This window comes from Grampus griseus (genome assembly GCF_964374135.1).
Source record: "Grampus griseus genome assembly, chromosome: 1".
NCBI classification, from domain to species: domain Eukaryota; kingdom Metazoa; phylum Chordata; class Mammalia; order Artiodactyla; family Delphinidae; genus Grampus; species Grampus griseus.
In genome coordinates, this window is record NC_139017.1 from 146,447,473 (window position 1) to 146,464,196 (window position 16,724).

The window sequence follows — 16,724 nt, forward strand, 5'->3', positions numbered from 1 at the left end:
TCCTTCAGTGCCACATTTCTCTTCTTACCCTGTACTTGCTTTCTTCCCCTGCCTTTCTACCTCAAGCTTCCTCTGCCTGCTTCTGTCACAGTCCCATTGGTCATTGGTTTGGAGGCTGCGGCTGGAATGCATTTCGCCTTCTCCTTTCTGACTAGTTTCTAGCTCTAGTGGGCAACCCCTGTCTTAGCCCTGGCTGACCTCCACAGCGTATCATGTTCCTGCTACCTTCCTGACCCCTCTGCTCAGCCTGGAAGTGTAATAGGAGGTAGCACAGGCATTCGGAAGAGTCATTTAGATGCCAGTGTCTTGGTGGTTACTGTTCCATGTTTTAGTTCCCCAGTAGGGGGTGGGGTGTGACAGGGAAGGGGTGGTATAGTTAGAGTGTGAACCAAGGACCTCTTTGTCTGCTTTACTTTCCTGTCTTTGACAAACTGTGTCACTTTTTTTTTCTCCACACTAACCAGTAAGTTGCATTTGCTGTTTGTGGCTACCAAAGTCTCACCGTCCAGCTACGGGCCCAACAACCTCTCAGCCCAATAGGTTGGTTTAAAAAAAAAAAAAAAGACAACGCCACTCCCATTTCTGTATCACAATTGCCGTTTTTTAGCAAGTGTGTGAACTCACAGTGCTTTTCTATGAATAAATCCTGGATCACAGAAAAGATCATTTTTCTAAAATCAGAAATTGTGTTCTTTCAATAAATGGGGCCCTTCTCTCTTCTCCATCACCTGGCTGGGACAGGGAGCTGGTTAGGCTATATAGCACAGTGGGTTCCTAATGGTCTAAGATGTGGAATGACAAATGAAGAATTTCCTACTGCACCACACCCCTCTCCAGAGCTCACAGGCCTGTCAGAGCCTGATCCCAGGAAGTAGGTACCACCACGAAAAGCGGAAAGAGCAAGATACTGAGAAAATTAGAGGGTATGCACAGAAAAGAATGCAGGGCAACTGGCCCTGTGTCCCACTCTGGTCTATACACCCTTCCCTCCCCAGACGCAAAGCCCTGTCAGTTTGGCCTCATATGCTATAGGGACCCCATTTCCCTGCAAATGTCACAGCTCTATCTCCTAGGAAGATCTGCACAGACCCATGTAGCTCTGGGGCTTGGAGATCTGAGAGCAAAATGGTGGTAAAGGTCCTGACGTTAAGTCCTACATACATATTCACTGATACCCGAGGTCCCATGACTTGTGGGAGAGGATGCAGAAAGAGGCCCAGGGAAGGAAGAGGCTAAGAAGTAACTGAGGATAAAAGCACAAATCTTTCACAAACAAAACCACACGCAAGACTCCAGCTCTGGAACTTTTATTCTCCTGGAAGCAATCATCTGTGTTAGTGGTACTTCAGATAAAAGGATTATGCTCAGTTCTGTCGAAGCAGGCGTGAGTGTTTGTGCACGGCATCCACAAAGGCTCCCACATGTTCTGGGTCCATGTCAGGGTAAAGTCCGTGGCCCAGGTTGGCAATGTAGCGCCGCGGCCCAAAGTCATTCAGCATCTGCTGCACCAACTGCCCAATCTCTTCCTGGGGGGACCAACAGGGCACTGTCTACAGGGGGGGCCAGCACACCTCTGTCCTCCCTATACATAACAGTGACACACATACATGTAGGCATGCTTCTACTCAGTGTTACTCATACAGTCATTCAAAAAACTTTATCAGGTGCCTAGTATGGGCCAGGCGCTAAGAAAACACAAATGAACAAAATCAATGAGAAGGAACTCCTGCCTTCCTAGAGTTCACATGGTATGAGTGGAGTAGAGGGGAGGGATAAACAAATAATAGAAGCACACACATAGTAATAACCACCACCATATCCAGAACCATGGGAGTGCACAGAAACAAACACAGACACACACAGGGACCTGGCTGTTACCTCAGATGCATACAAGGCACAGGGGTCCAGGTTGCCCTGCAGGGTCACCGTCTTTCCCACGCAGTCCCTGGAAGTAGAGTCAGTGCCCTATTCCGGTGACTGCACATATGGCAGTTGCATCCCCTCCACCGCACCTTCCATCACTCACCGGGCTTTCTCTGGGGCCACTGTCCAGTCAAGCCCAACCACCTCGTAGCCAGCCTGGGCCAGCTCCTCCAGGGCAAAATGTCCGTCCTTAGCAAAGATGATCTGGGGGAAAGGGCAAATCTCAGGCTGAGGGCTTTGCTATGCCTCCTAATGTAGCTCAGCTGTGCTTCTGCCCTCCAGTGGTCACTTCGGTCCATGCAGGACTTAACCTGATAGTTCCACAGGCCCACCTTCACTCATCTGATCCCCATCCTTACCATGGGCACTGGTGCCAGGCCTGCCTCCTGCAGCCCGGCTTTCACTCGCTTGGCCACATCACGGATGTAAGGCAGTGCAAACTTACTGAAGAGTTGTGGGCCAAGATGCCCTGCATGGGACTCAAAGAGCTGCAATGCCTACAGTTAGAAAAGAAATGCATAACACACAAAGAGGAAGTATCTCGGGCCCCACATACAGAATGTGCCTCAGTTTTCCTTCAGTTTTCCCCAAGTGACTTCAACCCCTGAGACTACCTAAGCCTATAAGCCCAGTTCCAGTCAAAAAGGAACTGCCTTCTCCAGATCCCAGTGCTAGGTTTGGTCTTTGAATACACAGAGCATTAAGCCCCCCTGCCAGTGTCTGGGCTTAGCTGCTCCAGCCAGATCATTTCATGCCAAGCTTCTTTTGTGCCTGGTATTGAGACACCTACCCTCACAGGTATAAGGAACTGTATTGTTTCTGGTCCTGAAAGACTAAACCCCAGGGCTTCCCTGGTGGTGCAGTGGTTAAGAATCCGCCTGCCAATACAGGAGACACAGGTTCGAGCCCTGGTCTGGGAAGATCCCACATGCCGCGGAGCAACTAAGCCCGTGCACCACAACTACTGAGCCTGTGCTCTAGAGCCCGCGAGCTGCAACTACTGAGCCTGCGTGCCACAACTACTGAAGCCCACGTGCCTAGAGCCCGTGCTCTGCAACAAAAGAAGCCACCACAATGAGAAGCCCAGGCACCGCAACAAAGAGTAGCCCGCGCTCGCCACAACTAGAGAAAGCCGCGCGCAGCAACGAAAACCCAACGCAGCCAAAAATAAATAAAGACGAAACCCCAGCCTATTTGTCTCTCCCTCAGGACTTACCTGGGCACCAGCAGCCACTTGTCCCACCAGATATGGGACGAGAGCATCAGTGAGGATGCGAAGCAGCTGGTGACTGGCCTGCGGTCTCTGGTAAAGCCAGCGTTTGGCCTGAGCCATGGTGCTTGAGCCGCCACCCTCAACCATATATGTCATGAGAGTCCACTGCAAAAGGCAGAAGCCAGATAGACACTTCCTTCCCTTGTCTGCACCCATACCTGCCAGAGTAATTTCTCCAAGCCCAAGTCCCTGTCCTGTTCCATATTACCGGGGCACCAGCAAAGCCAATCAGTGGCACACGCCCAGCCAGACGTTGTCGAGTGAGAGTGATGGCCTGGAACACATAGCCCAGCTCAGAGGCCACTGTTGTTGGATCCCGGAGGCGCTGTAAATCCCGCTCTTCTCTTAATGGCTCTGGGAAGCTGGGCCCTTTGCCAGGCACCATGGTCACCTCCATGCCCAGTGCCTGGTGGGGGAGAAAATGTCTAGGTTCCCAAACTGTAACTCCAGGAGGAGGAGATCTGTTCAACCCATGCCAAGAAGGAGGAAAAGGAGAATAAAACTCAGCCAAACTCCGTCTCTTCCAGCCTGTTTTCCCCTCTGTCCCATAAGGATAAGTGCTTATCTTGAGCCTTGACTGTCTTTTCCCTTTGTTACCCATTCAAGAATCAGATTTGAGCAGGTACCTGGGGTACAACAAGGATGTCGGAGAAGATGATGGCAGCATCCAGAGGGAAGCGACGCAGTGGCTATAGGGAACAGAAGACAGATTGCTAGGTGGCGAGCTGACAGCATAAATCTCTCCCTCTTTTGTGGACCCCTCACCTGCAGAGTAAGTTCACAGCAGGTCTCTGGGGAGCGACAGGTGCTGAAAAAGTCCTGGGCAGCCCGAGTTTCCCTAAACTCTGCAGACAAAAAAGGGACAGCAGGGCTCAGCCTTGAGGAACCTCCAGAGCCCTCCTCTGCCCCTCAAAAACTTTTCACCCTCCAGAGTTTTACCTAGACTCCGAGGCCCTGACCCTGACCTGGTAAGTAGCGGCCTGCCTGCCGCATGCACCAAACAGGAGTGTAGTCTGTTTCTTCTCCCCAGGCTGCTCGCAGGAAGGTGTCATTCTTCAGCTCCGGAAAACCCTGAGGTCTGGAGATCAGGAGCGGGTAGGGTAGGTGTCAGTAAACCAGGCTGGGGGTTGGGCAGGGCTCGGGTTCTAAAGGCGGATACAGTCCAGCACAGCTATCTATCTTCTCCAGGCCAGCTACCAAGCTGTGACTCCCCGCCGATTCCACCTCCCCTCTATCAGGTGGTGTACAGGACTAGAAGGGCCGGTGCCGGGGCCTCTACCCTACACATAGTCGCAGCTTCCCCAGGCTCAAAGCCACTGGAGGGACTGGGAGAGAGTGTGTGTGCGGGGGGGTGGGGGGCGGGGGAAACGAAAGTCCAGTTAGGAGAGTTTGGGGGGTCTTTGGACCAAAAAATCTCAGGAACAAGGGTACCAGTGGGCTGGTTTGGGGGCTGGAAGATCTCCAGGCTGGGGGATGGTCATGGGGGGATCAGAGATGACAGTCCGAAAAAGGGATCTTAGTTGAGGATTAGGAAGTCCAGAGGGCATCTCCTAAATAAAGGTCTGGGGTACGCAGTCCAGCTAGGCGGTCCCTGGGATGAACATCTCAGGAATCCATGGTTGGAGGATTTGGGATTCCAGAGACTTGGGTTCTCCGGGGCTGGGGAAGAGGGGTATAGGGACAGATTCCTGAGCTCAAAGACTCAGGTCAGAAGCCCGTATGGCCACACTGCGTGGTGGCACAGAGAACTCACCCACACTCGTTCGCCTCCATGATAAGTTGTCAGTAAACGCGAGCACAGCCCCAGCTGTAGCCTAATTCTGAGCCTGCCCCCTGCCCAGGCTCCGCCCCTTCCTGGAATGAGCCAAGGCTGTCGCCATGTTGAAAGTCACATGATCAGACTCCAGAAACGGCTCCCGGGCTGCCCCGGCTGCTGCCCGTAGGACCCCCAGGTCTCTTCACCGTAAAGTCCTCTGTAGCGACGCAACAACAAACACCTCCCTCCCCCTCCCCCCACAAAAGAACTTCGCTGTAACTATACTTCACGTGGGTGAGAAATTTGCTCTCCTCTGACGGCCTGGGAATCCCGGAAGACTCGTCCCAGGTCTCACTTTCACTCCCACTCTTCACGATTTTAACAATTTTATGCCTGGCCCACCCAGGCATATGGTGAATTATGGAACCAAGTTGTACAGGGAACTGAAATAATTAAATATTTATATTACCTAGAAAGAGGCGGGCACTACAATAGGTGCAGCGATTACAGTGGAGAACAAGACATTTCCTTCCTTTAAGGAGCTACAGACATGCGGATACAGAGAAGTCAGCAATCACAATAGTAAATGTTTTTTGTTTTGTTTTGTTTTGTTTTTTGCGGTACGCGGGCCTCTCACTGTTGCGGCCTCTCCCGTTGCGGAGCACAGGCTCCGGACGCGCAGACTCAGCGTCCCTGGCTCACGGGCCCAGCCGCTCCGCGGCATGTGGGATCTTCCCAGACCTGGGCACGAACCCATGTCCCCTGCAGCGGCAGGCAACTCTCAACCACTGCGCCACCAGGGAAGCCCTCAATAGTAAATGCTTTAAAGGGAAAGAGCTAGAAGCAAGTAGCAAGGGCTCCATTTAACTGGGGAAAGCAGTGGGGTATTCCAAGCAGAGGGAACGGCATGTGTAAAGAGCAGACGAAAAAGAGCAAATGGCTTAATGGGAAACAAGATCAAGCTGGTGGAATTAAAGATGCTGGAGCTGTCTACAGAGTCCAGGTCATGCAGGCCTTTGTTAAGCGCATTTGTTCACTTTATCTTGTAGTAGTGTAATAGCATACAAATAGCTTGGAGAGAAGGGAAGAGAGGCACTGTGTTCCCAACTTATTAAGGAGAAATAAATGGAAAACTGTCATAATTACATGGGATCATTTCTTTCTTTCTTGATAACTTCAATTATTTGAAAACTATATCAAAACAAACTTTCCACCCAAGTGTCCATCAACGAACAGATAAACAAAATGTAGTGTGTGTGTGTGTGTGTGTGTGTATACACAATGGAATATTACTCAGCCATAAAAATAAATTATTCTGATACATGCTACAACATCGTTGTAACATGCTAAGTTAAATAAGACAGACACAAAAGGACAAATACTGTGTGGTTCCACTTATATGAAATATCTATAATAGGCAAATTCAGAGGCAGAAAGTAGAGTAGAGTTTACCAGGGACTGGGGAGTGGGGGCAATGAGGAGTCATTGCTTAAATGGTACAGAGTTTCTTGTTTGGGGTGATGAAAAGTATTGGAAATAGATAATTATACATTTAAAAAACGGTTAAGATTGCAAATTTTGTTATATATATTTTCCACTATTTTTTTAAATTAATGTAATATATCAAAAACCAGTGAGTAGTACACTTTAAATAGGTGAATTATAAGATGTGAGTTATATCTCAGTAAACTTTTAAAAGAAACGGGGCGGGACCAAGTTGCCTTTTCCTCCATGATTATACTTCACCAGCAGCTTCTGTCCATGTTTTTTTGCCTCCTCCCTAACCACATCGGCCTTTCCTCTCGTTTGGTTCAGAATTACTGGGAGAAACTGGATAATGATCACCAGTGTCCTGGGATTAGGAGTAACCACCAGGATCAAGCCTAAATGACTCAAGACTCCTGTCAGCAGCCGAGCTGGGGAGGGGGTTATTTTCCGAAACGTTTTAGTCACACTGCCCCTAGGATGGGGAGCCTGAGAGGATATCTAACAGATTTTTAAAGATTCTTCTGGTTGTAGAGTGACTCACTGGGGGCACGGAGGCAAAACAGAAATAGCTGTTGCAACTTTCCGGGCCAGATAGGATGGATGGTGGCTTGAATGGGGTAGTAGCAGTGGGGATTAAATGGTAGATGTAATGGGGTTTGGAGTGGGTAGATTGATCAGGTAGAAACTACTACTGAACTTGGGTCTGGTTGGCTGAGCGGGAGGCACAGAAACTGATAACAGGATTAAGTATTCGAGTACACAGGACAATACGGCGGGAACGTGAGGGGCGTTTAGTCCAGAACTTACGGCGAAGGCTGGCCGAAGGCGGGGCTGAAGGTGATGGGAAGCTTAGTCAGCCTTCCCGGCAGAAGCTCCTGGGGCCGGATCGCCCCTGGGCTTCTCTGGGCCACTAAGCTATGGCGGGCCCGGGCCCGGGCGCGGCGCTAGAGTCCCCGCGGCAGCTGCTGGGCCGCGTGCGCTTCCTGGCGGAGGCAGCGAAGAGCCTCCGCGCTGGACGGCCGTTGCCGGCGGCTCTAGCTTTCGTGCCGCGCGAGGTGCTCTACAAGCTTTACAAGGACCCGGCGGGACCGTCGCGCGTGCTGTTGCCAGTGTGGGAGGCGGAGGGCCCGGGGCTGCGTGTGGGAGCCACGGGCCCGGCCACCTGTACCGGCTCCGGGCCCCTCCGCGCCGCCCGCGACAGCATCGAGCTCCGGCGCGGCGCTTGCGTGCGCACCACGGGCGAGGAGCTGTGCAACGGCCACGGGCTCTGGGTGAAGCTGACCAAGGTGCAAAAGACCCGGGACCAGGGAAGCCCTTGGCTGGTCCCCTCCCCTCCCCCATATTGAGCTGACATAGCGTTCAGTGCCCTTTGCCTTGGGCTAGGCTGGGCTTGCCGCCGGCAGTTCCCTGACGGCTGTCCCTGTCTGTCGCGTCCCGGCAGGAGCAGCTGGCGGAACACCTGGGCGACTGCGGGCTGGACGAAGGCTGGCTGCTGGTGTGCCGCCCGGCAGAAGGCGGGGCCCGGCTCGTACCCATCGACACTCCAGACCACCTCCAACGGCAGCAGCAGCTCTTTGGAGTGGACTACCGCCCGGTGCTCAGGTCCTGCACTGGGAGGCGCAGGACTTGCTGTCATACTGCTGTGCCCTAGTGTAGCAAAGTCCGGGTGGTGGGATCTGGAGCGGAGGCAGGGTTTACAGCAGAAAGGGGCGGGACCTGAAGGGAGCTGGGGTGGAGCTTCTGGAGGCGCAGTTTAGAGGAGCTAGAGCTCTGGAGAAGGCGCCAGGGTCTCCTGCTGCTCGCTGATGTCTCCACATCCCGTCCCCTATTCTGTGCGCACAGATGGGAACAGGTGGTGGACCTGACATACTCGCATCGCCTGGGATCAAGGCCTCAACCGGCCGAGGCATACACAGAAGCTGTACAAAGGCTACTGTGAGTGAGCTGGGATGGGATGGGGAGGAAGGAGCTCCAGGTCTGGGCCCGACCTAATTAGGGACTTGGGGTTGCTTAGCTATGTGCCCCCGACGTGGACCTACGAGTGCGACGAGGACCTGATCCACTTCTTGTACGACCACCTGGGCAAGGAGGATGAGAACCTGGGTAGCGTGAAGCAGTATGTGGAGAGCATAGACGTTTCCTCCTACACGGTGGGTGCTGGGACTCCTCCTGCCCCAAGCAAGATGTAGTCACATCTTGCTAGATCCAGAACTCTCACCTCTAGGCCAGGGCCAAATCTGAATACCCACAGGCCATACTCAGTCCAACCCCCCATCTTGGAAGTCATGTAGGAACCCCTAGACGCCTCCACCTATACCAGATGTGCTTCTAACCCAGCTCCACTGTACTTTCTCTCGTGCTCCCTGGCCCAAAGCACACCCCCAGTGCAGGGAGTGGGGGTAAACACTGATTCCACCTCTCTGCCCCTCCCCAGGAGGAGTTCAATGTGTCCTGCCTGACAGACAGCAATGCGGACACCTACTGGGAGAGCGATGGGTCCCAGTGCCAGCACTGGGTACGGCTTACCATGAAAAAGGGCACCATTGTGAAGTGAGTGGGCTCTGAGTAGGACAGGGTGGGTGAGCCACATGCCTGTGAGTGTAAAAGACCCACGTGCACGCTCTTAACCCGCAGGAAGCTGCTACTCACGGTGGATACCACAGATGACAACTTTATGCCTAAGCGGGTGGTGATCTACGGGGGTGAAGGGGACAACCTGAAGAAGCTGAGTGATGTGAGCATTGACGAGTGAGTGAACTGGCCTGGGGTGGGAGGTGGGACATGATCCAAGCAGTAGGATCTGGCCCACGTTGGAAGCAAAAGTTCGAGCGAGACCCCAGCAATCCCTGAAGACAAGGGGTCTCCAAAGTGCCTCACGTTCATCCTCTCAGGACCCTGATCGGGGATGTCTGTGTCCTGGAGGACATGACCGTCCACCTCCCAGTCATCGAGATCCGCATCGTCGAGTGCCGAGGTGGGGCTTAAGGCCCTAAGGAGGGAAAGGGAGCCCAGTGTGTAGATGGGGGTTAGCTGGCAGTGAGTGTGGAGAGAAGGAAATGGGCTTGGAGTTGAGGTAAAGGTGATAGCTGAACTAACTAGGATCTGAAGCTTTGGGGCCCAAGCCGGGTGGAAGGTGCTGGGTAAGAGGGCTGCCTTAAAGCCATAGAAGTGCTTGGGCTCACCTGGAAGAGGAACGGAGTTGGGACCCTCAGGCATCCCCAAACTATAGTGGTGGACACAGGAACTAGCAAAGAATATAATAATCAGAATCAGGTTATAGGAGGGGATCCCAAAGGTCCCAAGTTTCTAGGGGCTAGGGGTAACAAAAGGCTGAGCATTAAGGAGTCTTCCTCAGGTCTGAGGGCCAAAAAGGCAGCAGGCGCAGTAAGTGATCTCACTCTAACTCCTTCCTCCAGATGATGGGATTGACGTGCGTCTTCGAGGGGTCAAGATCAAGTCATCTAGACAGCGGGAACTAGGGCTGAATGCAGACCTGTTCCAGCCCACCAGTCTGGTGCGATATCCACGCCTGGAAGGCACTGATCCGGAAGTGCTATACCGCAGAGCTGTTCTCCTGCAGAGGTGGCTGTGGCCCTGGGCCAGTCAGGCCCTTCCTTGTCCCCCGTCCTGAGCCTTGTATGTCTGTGTGGAAGAGGCCCCCAAGGTCTTATACTGTAAGCTGTTCCACTTCAAGAGGCAGAGCAGTCCCTGGGCCTTGCCTTCCCCTGTCCCTGTGAGTTGGGGAGTGAGGGGGTCTCACATCCATACCAAATTCTTCAGCTGCAGTTATCTTTACCCACCCACCCCAGATTCATAAAGATCCTAGACAGCGTCCTGCACCACCTGGTACCTGCCTGGGACCACACGCTGGGCACCTTCAGTGAGATTAAGGTGAGCCTGACACATGCAGTGCTGGTCTTGGCATTGGGCACCCCCTTTCTGCTCAGGCAGTTGTTCACTCTTCATCAGAGAGTTCTTAGACCTACTCTAGGCCTGGGCTTTTGCTGGGCTCTGGGAACATAGGAAGAAAGCCAGACACAAATAGTGAAAATTTCGAGTTTGGGGTGCTGTTCCCCAGAGAGCATGTGAAACATACAGAGCTCGGGGAGGAGAGATAACAGCATGGACAGGGCAGGTGGCATAAAAGGTGGACACTGGGAGTTACCAGCAGCTCAAAATGACATGAGAGAAGCCTGCCCGTAGTTGTGAGTATGACATGGGGATGAGGCTGGGAGAAGGTGGATAGGAAGCAGGCCCTGGTAGCAGACGGCCCTGGGGCCAGACTTTGTTCCTGGTCAGTGGAGCCACTGGAAAGGTTTATGTAAGGAAATGACAAAGTTGGATTTTTTGTTTTAGAAAGCTCTCCCTGGTGGCTGGACTAAGGGAGAGACTGGAGGCAAGGACCAGGGATGGACTAGGCTTGAACTGGAACCATGGGATTAGGTCCAGGAATAGAGAAAGGTTCCAGGGCCTGGACAGAGGCTGACTGCCTGCTGGTCCTGGTCTGGCCACCTCTTCTCCCCAGCAAGTGAAGCAGTTCCTGCTGCTGTCACGCCAGCGGCCAGGCCTGGTGGCCCAGTGCCTGCGTGACTCAGAGAGCAGCAAGCCCAGCTTCATGCCACGCCTATACATCAACCGGCGCCTCGCCATGGAACACCGCGCCTGCCCCTTAAAGGACCCTGCCTGCAAGAACGCTGTCTTCACCCAGGTTTGGACCACCTGGGGTCAGACTGAGGGAGGGTCAGTAAGGGGCCTAGGGGGCTGGGCCAACAGGGACCTGAGCAAGGTCTTTGGGCAAGAGTGGGGCCAAGTCTTGACACAGACTTTCCCACAACTCCCTCCCCTTTCCCCTGCCCCCAGGTTTATGAAGGCCTCAAGCCCTCTGACAAGTATGAAAAGCCCCTGGACTACAGGTATGGCATGGGGGCGAGGGACCTGCTTAGGGTATACATGTACACGTGTATACCCACGCACTGCCTCTGGTCCTCTCACCATTACCCCTCTGTAGCCTCTACTCCTGGGTGGACTCTGGGCAGGTGCATCATTCTGAGACTTGGCCCAGTGTGGTGACAGAGACCCACTCCTATTTACAGGTGGCCCATGCGCTATGACCAGTGGTGGGAGTGTAAATTCATTGCAGAAGGCATCATTGACCAAGGTGAGGCCCTGAGGGACGATAACAAGGGTCCAGCCCTACTTCGAGTGGTAGAGGCTTCTGAGATCACCAGCTAACCAGATAGGGGACTTGCTTATTACCCCATTATGGGGGCTGAGGCTCTTGTGTGCCCCAGCTGAGGGCATCTATCTGTCATTTCAGGAGGTGGTTTCCGGGATAGCCTGGCAGACATGTCAGAAGAACTGTGCCCTAGCTCGGCGGACACCCCTGTGCCTCTGCCCTTCTTTGTCCGAACGGCCAACCAGGTAATCTCCCATCCCTATCTCCCAAATAGTTTCTGCTCTACTGTCTCTGCGAACCTCCCAGGTACCGGGCTAAGCTAGAGAGGGGGCAGAGGAGAGACTGTGTTGCCTGGGGCAGCCTCTGGACAGGCAGGGAAGGAGGAGCCATTGTATATTCAGAGGGATCATTCAGGACCCCCAGTGGAAGGTGTTCAGGGAAGTCTCTGAGTCATCTGGGGCAACAAAGTAGGGTCCATCCCATGCCGTGCTGACAGCTCTGTCTCGGGGACAGGGCAATGGCACGGGTGAGGCCCGGGATATGTATGTGCCCAACCCCTCCTGCCGAGACTTTGCCAAGTACGAGTGGATCGGACAGCTGATGGGGGCTGCCCTTCGGGGTAAGGAGTTCCTGGTGAGTAGCCTATTCTGCACCCCACCAGATTAATCCTGGCCGGCCAAACCTGGGCAGCTCAGGGTGAGAAGACAGTAGTATTTGTCTCACAGGTCCTGGCTCTGCCTGGTTTCGTGTGGAAACAGCTCTCTGGTGAGGAGGTGAGCTGGAGCAAGGATTTCCCAGCTGTGGACTCTGTGCTGGTGAGTTAGGGCCTAGAACCAGTGTTTCCTCTGCCCAGCCCCCAAGGTTGCTGCTCCCCAGGGCTGTCCTGAACTTTCTCTTACCACATACATGCTCCCTCTCCAATCCCATGTACTCCAGTAGCTTCAACTACTGTCACTATTCTGGTGACCCCTACTTCCTTACCTCTAGCCCCAACCTCTCTCCTAAGCCTGGGGCTATATATGCATTTACCTGCTGGACATCTGTCCCAACAAGGCACCTCGGGATCAACACACTCTTCATCCTCTCCCCAGTCTACTGCCTTCTAGGGCTCCCTGTCTCACAGTGGCACCACCACCCACCCCTCCCCATGCCAAGCCCTTTCAGGGTCCTTCTGCACTCCTCCTTCTCGCTCACCTCCCACATTCTGTCACATCTGCCTCTGGCATCTGTCCACTTTTTCCATCTCACTACTTTCCCTCTGGTTCAGCCACTTTCATTTCTGACCCAACCACTGACTGCAAAAGTTGTCAGTGTCCCTGTCTCCATTCTTACCCATCTGATCTCCAGCATCCAGAGTAATTCATTTCACTCTCCCTGTTTAAACCCTTCAGTAAATCCACTCTGGGCTTAGGATAAAATGCAGAGTCTGGAAAGGCCTTACATGACCCCTGTATCTCTGGACACCTGGTTCATGATCAGGCTCCAGCCAGCCAGATTCCTAAGGCCTTTTGCTCTTTCCACCTTTTTCCAAGATGTTCTCTCTCCTGACTTCCTGGTGGCCCAGCCAATTCCCAGCCATCATTTGGGTCTCAGCTTAGCTGCCACTTCCTCCAGGACACCTTCCTGATCTCCAAGCCCGGTTAGGCATCGTCTTGATGCTTTCACAGCCCTTGTACTAACCCCCTCACTGCCCTCATTGCCTGCGTGAGGACTGCCTTGCCTGGCTGCCTCTCCTGCTTCCCTGTGAGCTTCTTGAGGAAAAACAAGGACTGTCTCTACAATGAAAAGATGACCTTCCTGCCTCTCTTTAACCCCCAGGTAAAGCTCCTGGAAGTGATGGAAGGAATGGACAAGGAGACATTTGAGTTCAAATTTGGAAAGGAGCTAACGTTCACCACTGTGCTGAGTGACCAGCAGGTGGTGGAGCTGATCCCTGGGGGTGCAGGCATCGTGGTGGGATTTGAGGACCGTTCCCGTTTCATCCAACTGGTGCAGAAGGCACGGCTAGAGGAGAGCAAGGAGCAGGTACTACCCAGAGGCCAGTGGAACAGAGAGCTTTGGGCTCGTTATAGCCAGAGCCCAGCCTGATAGGCCACCAGAACCCAGTCCCAAGAATTCCGGCCCCCACCATCCCTCTGCCCCACATCCCTGCTGATCAGTGAAGTACAGAGACACATTGTCTCCATGAGTGGAGGCCAAGGGTCCCCACCACACACTGAGCTGGGAGTTGTGCCCTCTTCCCCAGCCAGGCCCTTTTCCTCCTCCACAGGTGTCAGCCATGCAAGCAGGTCTGCTGAAGGTGGTGCCACAGGCCGTGCTGGACTTGCTAACGTGGCAAGAGTTGGAGAAGAAGGTGTGCGGGGACCCAGAGGTCACTGTGGATGCTCTGCGCAAGCTCAGTGAGTGTGGGGCAGGGCAACGCAGTCCCGGGGTGGGGCTTAAGGACCTAAGAATTAATTCCATCTGTTTTTGTCCCCACCAGCCCGGTTTGAGGACTTCGAGCCATCTGACACACGGGTGCAGTATTTCTGGGAGGCACTGAACAACTTCACCAACGGTCAGTGGAAAGGGCAGAGTAATGTCTGGGTTCGGACTCCACTCCTGGGATACAGAGACAGGGCGGAAGCTGAAGAACTTCTTCCACCATCAGCACACGGGCACTGATTTCCTTCTCCTCCATCTAGAGGACCGGAGCCGCTTCCTGCGCTTTGTCACAGGCCGCAGCCGTCTGCCAGCTCGGATCTACATCTACCCGGACAAGCTGGGGTGAGTGAGGATGGGGAGGGGAGGTCCAGTCGAAAGAGGCTGTGGCTGGCCTTCTGCCCTGCCCCACAAACATATTCACGTGTCAGACCCCTGCCCTGTGCCCCTGCAATTGTTTCTGATCTTTGGTCCCTCCACGCCCCCAGCTATGAGACCACAGATGCGCTGCCTGAGTCTTCCACCTGCTCCAGCACCCTCTTCCTACCGCACTATGCCAGGTGGGTTTCCTAGGTTCCAGCCTGGGGAGTGGGGGGCAGGGGGGGGCGGGGGAAGGGTGGCATCCTAGGGTGGAGGAGGGCTTCAGGTACTGGGTGCAAAAGTTGGAGCCACAAAGCCCCTGGTTGTGAAGGAGAGACCTCTACGCCTGGCGCTGATCAGCTCCCTGCCCCCTGCAGTGCCAAGGTGTGTGAGGAGAAGCTCCGCTACGCTGCATACAACTGTGTGGCCATCGACACCGACATGAGCCCTTGGGAGGAGTGAGTCGGCGCCAGGGGGCAGCCGCGGGCCGGCAGGACTGCTCCTGCGCAGGTCCCACTCGGCCTCGCCCAGGAAGCCAGCGCACTCCGCCCTTGGGTGCGGTTGGAGTGGAGCAGTGGGTTGACACTGGTGGCCCAGCCCCGCAGACCCTCAAGCCCTACACGTGCTCGGGTTGCTCCCAGCATTATTTCGCATCTGTGAGAGGAATCTTCCACAAGCCCAGCACAAGCTGCCAGGCCTGAGCTACTTGAAGGGGGCCTTCTAGCTCCCCACCCCGTGGACTTTGCTTCAGGTTCCAGCTCATTTTTTTCTCTCCTTGTTCTTCTCTGGTTTCAGCCTGGACTCAAAGCTAAAAACTCAGGGGGAGAGGGGAGGATGGAGGCTCCTCCCCGAACAAGGCTCCAGGGATGGATAGGGAATGATGGCCATCCTCCTTGGTCACCTGAACCAAGAATGAAGAAACTGCTGAACACCCTCTCCCTCACATATTGGTCTTTTCCTCCTCTCCCTCCAACCCCAAGGTGTGAGTTCTGACTTTCTTTCTCCAACTAAGTCTCAACTGACAAAGTGCCACCACCATCCCTGGCTCAGAACATACATGTATCCAAGATTCAACATTAAACATACATGTATCTAACATTCATGTATTCAGCATTAAACATACATGTATTCAACATTCAACATTAAACATACATGTATTCAACATTAAATCTATACTACCACTGCCACCCCGTATTCATCACTTCTGCATCACCTCCAGCCTGACTCCCTGTCTGCTGTCTTACCCCCAAGACTTTGCACAGGCTAAGGCCAGTTATGTCCTCTCTGAAATCTTCAATAGCTCCTCTTTACTCAACTCTAAAATAAAGCCTAGACTTTAAACCTCCACCTAGGCTTTATGCACGTCCCTGCCCCAGCCCTCCCTCCCTTAAGGGCCTCCATGACACTCCATCAAAGAAGCTCTCGTACGTGGGAAAGTTGAATAAATGGATGAATTCATTCCTTCAGAGTGCGTTTATTGGGCTTCCGAGGGATGTTAAAGAAGACCGTTCCGGGACTTCAGGGTCCTGCTGGGAGCAAAGGAGATGTGTGTCAACGTGGGAGTGGTGGGGCTTCTCAATGGCAGAGATGAAATCTGGAGCTAAGCAGGGAAATAAGGCGTCCTCTGCCCAGAAGGGGGAAAGAAAGCTGGACAGGCATCTTCCGGGATGGGTGGTGTGGTGATTCAGAGGATGGGAGTCCACCACCTTCAGTAACCAGGTGGGCAGAACAATCTGACCTCCTAGAGGACAGAGCCTTGCAATGGCTGAGAGACACCCGAATCAGGATGTGACATAAGAGGAGGCAGCGGCACTGCCACCCACCCCCCCACCCCGCCTCCAGGTACCACACAGCTAAGGTGCAGTCTATAAGAGCTTCCGTGTGTGTAGAGTACCCCCGAGAAGTCGCGCTCTCCCATCGCTTCTCCACGCCGTCCTCTAGGGCGCGCCCTGACACTGCCCTGGTGGAAAACTCGGCCTTGGCTTTGAGCGCCTACCCTGGGGCTGTGCGCATCCCGAAGACTGCCTCCCCGTAATTCGGAGTCTGACTCTCCAGATGAGCCTCGCCGTCAGCACTCGCCTTACGGCTCCCCGACCGCTGCGCCTTGGGTGGTCCACAGGAGACGTGCCCCCTCCTCCGGCAGCCCCTTTCCGCCCAGGGAGCTGGAGGCGCAAGAGCCCCAGAGGCCGCGACTCCCCCGCAGCTCGGCTTTCCCGCCAAGCTCCCGCCGACCCGGTGGGCGCGCCTTCCCCCTTCTCTCCTCTTCAGGGAAGGGCGTGGCCAGCACGCGCCTGCAGGAGGTAGTCCGTTTCTGTCTGGTACCGGCC

General features: G+C 54.1%; 2 protein-coding genes across 4 annotated transcripts; one reads left to right on the forward strand and one right to left on the reverse strand.

Moving 5' to 3' along the window:
• Positions 1-1,291: 1,291 nt before the first annotated feature.
• On the reverse strand, positions 1,292-5,072 carry UROD (uroporphyrinogen decarboxylase). Of its 2 annotated transcripts, XM_082677065.1 has the most exons (10): positions 4,950-5,072; positions 4,162-4,274; positions 3,962-4,041; positions 3,823-3,885; positions 3,405-3,602; positions 3,140-3,301; positions 2,283-2,420; positions 2,027-2,127; positions 1,879-1,945; positions 1,292-1,526 (listed from the first exon to the last, which is right to left on the reverse strand). In XM_082677065.1, exons 1-10 carry the CDS (start codon positions 4,967-4,969, stop codon positions 1,365-1,367), a joined length of 1,104 nt encoding a protein of 367 aa, XP_082533191.1. In that variant the 5' UTR covers positions 4,970-5,072; the 3' UTR covers positions 1,292-1,364. The 2 variants fall into 2 exon arrangements, with proteins under 2 accessions (XP_082533191.1, XP_082533192.1); XM_082677066.1 differs by lacking the exon at positions 4,950-5,072 and having other exon boundaries at positions 4,136-4,238.
• A 2,257-nt stretch (positions 5,073-7,329) lies between these two features.
• HECTD3 (HECT domain E3 ubiquitin protein ligase 3) lies at positions 7,330-15,849 on the forward strand. 2 transcript variants are annotated; one of them, XM_082671407.1, is made up of 21 exons: positions 7,330-7,726; positions 7,882-8,042; positions 8,283-8,375; positions 8,455-8,590; positions 8,875-8,990; positions 9,075-9,188; positions 9,332-9,414; positions 9,857-10,022; positions 10,250-10,331; positions 10,966-11,148; positions 11,301-11,353; positions 11,534-11,598; positions 11,758-11,861; positions 12,130-12,249; positions 12,342-12,431; positions 13,435-13,641; positions 13,886-14,015; positions 14,099-14,173; positions 14,301-14,382; positions 14,526-14,597; positions 14,775-15,849. In XM_082671407.1, exons 1-21 carry the CDS (start codon positions 7,358-7,360, stop codon positions 14,857-14,859), a joined length of 2,586 nt encoding a protein of 861 aa, XP_082527533.1. In that variant the 5' UTR covers positions 7,330-7,357; the 3' UTR covers positions 14,860-15,849. The 2 variants fall into 2 exon arrangements, with proteins under 2 accessions (XP_082527533.1, XP_082527534.1); XM_082671408.1 differs by having other exon boundaries at positions 15,193-15,849.
• The last annotated feature ends 875 nt before the right edge of the window (positions 15,850-16,724 follow it).

Excerpts from the sequence above, each read along its gene's own strand:
- HECTD3 (XM_082671407.1), top strand. The coding sequence starts at position 7,358 with ATGGCGGGCCCGGGCCCGGGCGCGGCGCTAGAGTCCCCGCGGCAGCTG. Across the intron at positions 14,016-14,098 it reads GGATGCTCTGCGCAAGCTCA|CCCGGTTTGAGGACTTCGAG; the intron begins GTGAGTGTGGGG and ends TGTCCCCACCAG. Across the intron at positions 14,174-14,300 it reads ACTGAACAACTTCACCAACG|AGGACCGGAGCCGCTTCCTG; the intron begins GTCAGTGGAAAG and ends TCCTCCATCTAG.
- UROD (XM_082677065.1), bottom strand. The coding sequence starts at position 4,969 with ATGGAGGCGAACGAGTGTGG. Across the intron at positions 3,886-3,961 it reads GCTGTGAACTTACTCTGCAG|CCACTGCGTCGCTTCCCTCT; the intron begins GTGAGGGGTCCA and ends TGTTCCCTATAG. Across the intron at positions 3,302-3,404 it reads TTGGCTTTGCTGGTGCCCCG|TGGACTCTCATGACATATAT; the intron begins GTAATATGGAAC and ends TGCCTTTTGCAG.